Genomic DNA, 7,403 nt, shown 5'->3' with positions numbered 1-7,403 from the left:
CTAGTTTAGTTTTCTCACGTGTGTGAGTACTCTGCTAAATACTCAAGAGGTACCCTCTGCAGATCTCCAGCATTCTCTTTCTGTACAGCTCTCCTCTTTAGTATTTTGCCCTACAAACTCTAGCTGCTTTGGCTTTCCTGGCCTCCCAGCTCCATCCTCAACTTGGAAAGGCTTCCAGGCTCTGTCTAGGGCTCCCTCTCTCACCCCAATCTGGAAACATTCTCCAGACAGTAAGCCTTGGGCAATCAGAGAGCTCACCCCTCTTGATTCTTGTTTCTAAGGGTCAGCATTCTTCATGCCCTGATGTTCAATGTCTTGAGAGCCATTGTCTTATATATTTTGCCCAATGTATTGTTTCAGGAAGGAGGGGAACTATGATTCTTGTTACTGTCTTGATCTATTTTCTTTTTCATCCTGTAATTTCTGATTTTCTAAAAATAACATATATTGGGTTTTTGTGAGAAGAAATAGAAAACCATAAACCTGATTCTTTTTAATTTTTGTGCATTTTATAGAATGTAAGCGTAGCTGGGCCTTTCAGTTTATTAAACATCTTATTTAAATGTGCATGCCTTGAGGTTAGAAAAAAATAGCAGAGATAAACAGTGTAGGAATAACTAAGCAACAGGGACTATTTATATTTAGAAATATAGGCCTGGTTCTATATAGAAAATTCTGTCGTGACTTCACACAGGCTCCTTTAAGCACAGAATGGGCTTCCAAGGCCCAGCCTTTTATTATCATCACTGTTCTGCAGCATTTCATCCATGAGGTTTCTGCTGACCTCTTCCTTTGGTCACTTAGTAACTAAGCCTCCTACTGTGTAAGAAAGAAAAAATAAAACATAGTAGAAAATGGAAATTCTTATACTCATTGCCTTGGAGCTGTGGCCATAAGAGGTCTCAATTAATGTTAAAATCTCAAAATATGCATGTTGGGCTGAGCATGGTTGGGTTTTTTCTTTGATACTCTCAGCCCAAAGAAAGTATTTGAAATGTAAAGTCCATTCTAATTTGGGTTGAAGAACATCTTGCTCTACTTTTGTTGAAGTTTAGATAATTTTAGAATATATATGGATTCAGTCTCACTTTATAGTCATCCACTAACTTTAAAAAAGTTAGCACATCAAAAGAAATTGGGGTTTGAGACAAGGCTCATAAAATTTCTTTGATTGTCTTAGTTTTTAATGGATAGGGTAGCTCCGTTATAATTATAGGCTCTCAAAGACATATCTTAAAAAGGCTAAAATTATGTTGCATTATAGCCATGTATAACAACAGTACCAAATCTCTCATTTATTTAGATGAAGAACTAGCAGATATTTCTGCATCTGTCTTACCAGAATTGAAAAGAGAAACATATAGTGAGATTCAAGTCTGTGCAAAACAGAAGCTGGCTCGACATGGTTCTTTTAACACAGTTCAGACATCTGAGAGGATTCAGAGGAAAGGGAACTCGGAACCCAGCAGCCCATTCAGAGTAAAACGAGGTATCTGCCTTTACCTACTCTATGGAATTCATCAGTCCCCATGTAATTGTAGCCTTACCTATCCACTGGCACTTTGAAATGAGCTGACTCTGTAGGCCCTACCTGTTTTTGTACTTACCTGAAGTGAAACCGTTATTGAGAATAAATGAGTTGGTGACTTCACAGGGTATGAACATGGGCCATGCCTGAAATTGATCCCAGTCAGCCTTAAAGATCAATTAGCTTGCCACGGATGCCCTGTTTGATACATCTCAAAAATTCATCTGACTCACAAATCAAAACTTGTTTTATTTTTTGTTTTCTTACTAATTCTTGATGAGACCTGAATTCACCATTAACAGCTAGCTTCTGGAAATTTTTCTTTTTGAATCCAAACCAGAACAGATTTGAGATTGTCTTATAATTCCTGAGCTGTGAATAGTGAATCCTGCTGTATATAATTGGTTTGTATGTTTCTTGCTATATTTGTGAGACCTTCATTTTCCTTTTCCGGATCAGGTAGTTTCTTAGAAATTGGAAGTCTGGCAGCAATTTACCGACAGAAAATAGAAGACGATTCAAAGTAAGTAGTCTTTAAAAACTCCAAACGCATTCTTTTCTATTTCTGAATGTTAACTTTGACTAAATTGAAATGCTACCCATCAAAATGTAAATTTTAGCAAAATTGCTTATAAGGCAGCCATTCGTTTATTAAGAATTTTGTAAGTTTTCTCTTTGTGCCAATATTGTGCAAGATGTAGCATCAGAGACACAAAAGTGTGAAAAATTTATCCCCTAAGGGATAAATTATAGGAGAAAAAATAAAAAAACAAATACACTGAAAAAGACAAATCACTGCTAATGTGTTGCTGAGAAATGATGCATCACAGTCTCATGAATCCTTTGTTGTAACATGAACTACCAGGTACTATTCCAAAAGTTTTATGTTTATTAACTCATCTAATCATAACAACAACATTTTGAGATTGGTACTGTTAACCCTCATTAAACAGAGAGGAAACCGAGATGCAGAGCGGTTAAGTAACTTGCCCAAGCAAGGTCACAGTGCTAATAAGTGACAGAGCTGATATTCAAACCAAGATCATCTGACTCAAATTTGGGATCAGATTTTGAAGGAAATCACATGTTATCAGAGAAAGTAGAGGAAATGCAAAAGAGGGAACAAAAGAGATTTTTAATGACAGATATGAGAAGAAACACATTCTGAGGCAGCGTCAGGGAGTGGGGGGACAATAGCCTGACTAGCTCTAATGATTTGTCCTAATAGGATAGTAAAAGGAAATATCATTCAGAATAGCTTGGGCAGTTTGAGGTAGGTTAGGTTGTCAAAAGCTTTGAAAGCCAAGTAGAAGAGTTTAGATTTATGAGACAGACGGTGAAGAACTATTATAGATTCGCTGGAGAAGACCATTCTGGTTGCTTGACGCAGGTGAAACTGGAAGTAGAGAAGGGCTGGCTCCCTGTGAACAGAGCACTGCGAAGAGCGTTTGCAGGCTACTGTGGTCAAGGCCTTGGCTGGGTCAGCTGGAGATGGAAATCAGTGTAAGACAGTGAGTCAGCAAGACCTACTCAATGAGAAAGAGGCATCACAAAGGACACCTGGGTCTCAGATGATGGTGATAGTGGTAGAGATAGGGAGGTCGAAGGTGGATGGCTGGATGTAGGACGATGGGTGATATACTCAGTGTGGACCCATTGAGTTTCACAGAGCTGAGTAATAGTGATTATCCATTCAGAAGGGGCTGGGGTTGAGAGATTTACTCATCTCCGCAGCCTGGCGCATTCCATTTTATTCCCACAACACAGTGGACAACGAGATTGTGGGCAATATAGGCCTCAACAGTTCCAACAGAAAGGTTGCGAGAATTCCCTGCCCTCTGTTTACTAGTCGGAAAAAGATTTGCCCCATCAGTTTCCAAAAATATACTAAATAGATACACATGATTTTTTTAATATTTGGGAATTTTTCTGTATAAAAGGTGCAGACATTGTTCATAATCTCACATATTGATGAACCTTAATTTTGAATGTGTACTGCCTAAAAATTCTGAAATTATACTGAGCAGAATGTGACAAGAATGACAGAAAATAATAATTTTGTAGATAAGTTTATTTCCTCACTCACTGCCAACTTAATTTATCTCACAGCAGATTTGAGACAAAATAGATAATTCCTTTAAATCAAAGTCTTGTCCAGTTTCTGTTACGTACCCAGGATCCCTCACAGTGACTGCGTGTGGGGCCCAGCTGGGTGACCTTCAGCAGGTTGCTTAGCCTCTGAGCTTCAGTTTTCCTCTCTAGTAACTGAGGGGACGATGAGAATAGCTATCAATATTATAATTTTGTAAAAGTATTATAATATTATGCTAATCACTATAGCATCTATGTGCCTGGTAAAGGGTACATGCTGGGTAACTGATAACTTAGATGTGGGTGAGGCTGGGGAGGAGCCAATATTAGCTCTAACCTGAAATCCTCCAAGAGCTCCTCCCACATCAGTTCCCCGACCCCATCCCTAACCATCCATCCTGGTTATATCTGGTCATCTCCCTCTGGGGTTAGGGGAGCTAATAATGGACTCAGGGAGTACACTTTAATATCAGCCTGAGAAGCATGATCTCACTCCTACTTTGGTATGTCTCTCTCCAGGAAAGCAGTCAGGAGTTGGTAGAATGTGGTAACTCAATAGAACCCACTATGTTTCTTTTTATTACAGGGAGAAAGCCTTTGAGAGAAACAGAGTGATGCCTCCAGCAAGCAGCCTGGACCCTGCTGCTCCTTTCCCTGTCCACTCTGTTGACTCAGAATATTGTATTAATCCCTTAGCTCACCAAGTATTTTCTGGGCCTCAAACGGACTTGCAGTCCTTCTTCGTACAGAATGGTCTGAATGGACAAGTAGGTGGCTCACTCGCTTCCACAGCCTCAGACGTGGAGAGCCTGAAGCCAGCCCTGTTGTCCGGCCAGCCCTTGTTGTACGTGCCCTCCACCTCGCTGTTCATGCTGTACGGGAGCCTGCAGGAGGGACCACCCTCAGGGTCAGGGTCAGAGGACAGCAGAAGCTCAGAAGTCTCAGCAGCTGCAGAGCTGTCATCCACACCCTCAGTTCAGAAGCGCCTGGGTGAGGAAAGGAAGCTTCAGGGGGAGGAGGAGCCAGCCACTAAAAGACAAAGTAGGGACTATGAAGATGGCCCTCTATTCCTTGTTGTGCCCAAGGTAAGGGAGTTCAGGTGGACACATTTAGTGACGTCCTGTTAACGCAGAGCCTCTTCCTAATAAGGACACGCAAACATTAATAAGCTACTGAGTCTGGAATATGAAGTATTTCGTGTGTCACTTGTATAATTAAGCCCTGGACTATCTCTCAAAAAAAACATCTTGCCATAAATAAGTACTGTAAGAAAAGTAAGTGATTTTTTAAAAAGTCATATTTCGTATAAAATGCTAAAACGTATAAAGGAAAAAAACCTACCCATTATGCCACCACGTAAAGACAATCACTCTTAACATGTTTGTATATTTCCTCCCAGTCTTTTTGCTATACTTTCTTTTTTAAATAAGTTGAGATCAGTGAAATAATCATCTTAATCCAGGATGCAGCTGAGTTCCAGAGTCAGGACTATGGGTGCTATATGGCTTTTAGTGTCTGTGTGTGGTCAGTTCTCATCTCTGCTTAGAGATCTTATTTCCCTAGCCACAAAATGAAAAGAACAGAAATATGAGCTGTCCACATCTCCAGCTTAGTAGCCATTCAGAAGTTAATGAGATGTGACCAGTGAAACTCAGAAAGCAGAAGCACCGTCATTACAGCAGTTTGTAGTGAGTCAGCTAGGCATACTTCATTGAAATCGGTCCACTAATTAAGACCATTTCGCCTCTATTTCTTTCTCTTGCCAGAGTGAATTCAAATTTTATATATAGCCTAGGTTACAGAACAGAAGTGAATGACTGACTGGTATACGCCTTAGATAACCAAGATGGCTTTGGGTCTCCCTGCAGTTCTTATCAGGCCCCTACAAGACTGTGGTATTGACACCTTTTCTGTGTTTGCAGCCCAGAAATTTATTTCACAATCCAAACACCATGGCCGGTTTTCCATTATGAAAATTTCCATCATATAAAATAATACTGAATGTCAACTCTAGTTGAAAAATTAAAATTAAAAAAAAAAACTCCATCGTTTCTACACTTGAAGTGTGACATTGATTTTCAGACCATTTCTATAAATATGACTGAAACAACCAACATAGGCAAATCAATGTGGCACACAGTTACGTCTGACCTTTTTGTTCATGTGTTAGCTGTTCTGAGAAAGCTGTTATTAAAATTCGCTACTGGGATTTTGACCTGCGTTTCTGGTTTGGTTGTGTCTAGAAACCCTCAGAGTCCACAGACATTGCCTCTTCCAAGACCGTGGGTAACAGGGGATGTGTGCCCCTTGAAGACATGCACTTGAATAGCCAACTCCCTGCTGAAAAGGAAGTTTCAGGAAAGGATATGGCAAACAACTTTGTTTCTTCCGAGCGGGGAAATACTCCAAGAAATACAGAGGATGAAAAGCCTTCAAAAGAAAATGAAGGCACCAAAGAGCCTTCTTTGCTGCAATATCTTTACATGCAGTCACCAGCTGGTAAGAGATGTTATCCTGTCTTAGAGTATCATCCCTTGGGGTAGTCAGACCATAAATTGGATTTTTAAATCTTCGTTCGTGTCCCCTGACCAAAGTGGTTCATTGATGAGCTGCCATCTACAGCCTGAGTCATTAGCCCTCTTGTTTCCTCCATTGATGAAACAAAGGGAGAAGGTGCTTTCACTTTCACTAACCTCAGGGATAATGGGAAAATAATTAGGGCAAGGGATTCATTTTTAAAATGCCTTAAATTTTATTTGCTAAAAAAGCACAACAGAGTCACAAGATGATTCTATTTTTGTAATTCAGCTGAGTCTGGCATTGGTTCAGTATAACAATATGAACCGATTGGCCACTGTGTGCAGCTAGCATGCTGATCTCTTGAATAACCAGAAGTACTGAGCATGCGATTGTGGCCGAGTGCCAGTGTCAGGGCTGGAGTAAGCGCTGGACATTAAAACCACTTATTATCTGTGTGAGCTTGAGATGAGTATTCAGCCATCCTCATTGGTAAAACAGCAATAATAATGGCACCTGGTTCATGGCGGGGGGCGAGTTGCTATGAATTAGATTTAATAAGATAATATATCTAAAGCACTTAGAACAATAGTATCTGACACTTAGGAAGACTCAATAAATGCTGTTACTATTTTGAAGTAAAGCTGAACTATAATACCTAACTTTTAAGAAATGCATGCTCTGCATGAAGCTCTTGCTGCAAAGAGACTTAAATTGATTTTCCTCAAGTCCTTGTTCACGTCACAGGTTAAGGAGATATTGGTTATTACTCATCTAGAAAACATTCTCCATTCCTTTAGCAAATATTTTTAATGGTTTAATCTAAGCATGATATTCAATGTTGTAGATACTTGATGAACAGAAAACAGAATTGCCCCTACTGAATGAAAATGGCAGCCCGGACAGGAATTATTAGCCTTTTCTGAGTCGTGGATCCTTTGCCCCTGTGGTGCTGCCCATGGATTCCTCCTCAGTATAGAACACAGAATTGTGAAAGAAGCCAATTATACTGAAATACAGTTTACAAACTTTTAAATTATTGTAATATAAACATCTGACAGCAAATCCTGTACTCTCATAATTTCAAAGTTTTGATGAGCTTAACTGTCTATTAAGAAACTTCCCATAGCTGTAATATTTTATAAATATATCTGTTCTTTTTACTAATGACAAAGTCAGGTACTGTTAATACTGTTGGGATTTGTCGCCTATGATCTTAACTGAGGAAAATAAAAATTTCAACTAGAAGTTCATAGAAATAAAGATA

General features: G+C 39.5%; 1 protein-coding gene across 5 annotated transcripts in view; it reads left to right on the top strand.

Annotated features, from left to right (window-relative positions):
- The window catches only part of E2F7 (E2F transcription factor 7), a 33,571-nt gene that overhangs the window by 22,852 nt on the left and 3,316 nt on the right, over nucleotides 1-7,403 (top strand). For 3 of the 5 annotated variants that reach the window (XM_006923777.3, XM_015598546.2, XM_025041025.1), the window contains 4 exons: nucleotides 1,304-1,489; nucleotides 1,988-2,051; nucleotides 4,206-4,704; nucleotides 5,863-6,118. In XM_006923777.3, coding sequence (XP_006923839.1) covers nucleotides 1,304-1,489; nucleotides 1,988-2,051; nucleotides 4,206-4,704; nucleotides 5,863-6,118 — 1,005 coding nt within the window. The remainder of the gene's footprint in view (nucleotides 1-1,303; nucleotides 1,490-1,987; nucleotides 2,052-4,205; nucleotides 4,705-5,862; nucleotides 6,119-7,403) is intronic. The other 2 variants (XM_015598548.2, XM_015598547.2) reach the window with 1 other exon arrangement.

The sequence above is a fragment of the Pteropus alecto genome, unplaced genomic scaffold, assembly GCF_000325575.1.
Source record: "Pteropus alecto unplaced genomic scaffold, ASM32557v1 scaffold76, whole genome shotgun sequence".
Classification (NCBI taxonomy): Eukaryota; Metazoa; Chordata; class Mammalia; order Chiroptera; family Pteropodidae; genus Pteropus; species Pteropus alecto.
The sequence above is the reverse complement of the archived record's forward strand: the minus strand, read 5'-3'. Positions and strand labels throughout refer to the sequence as shown.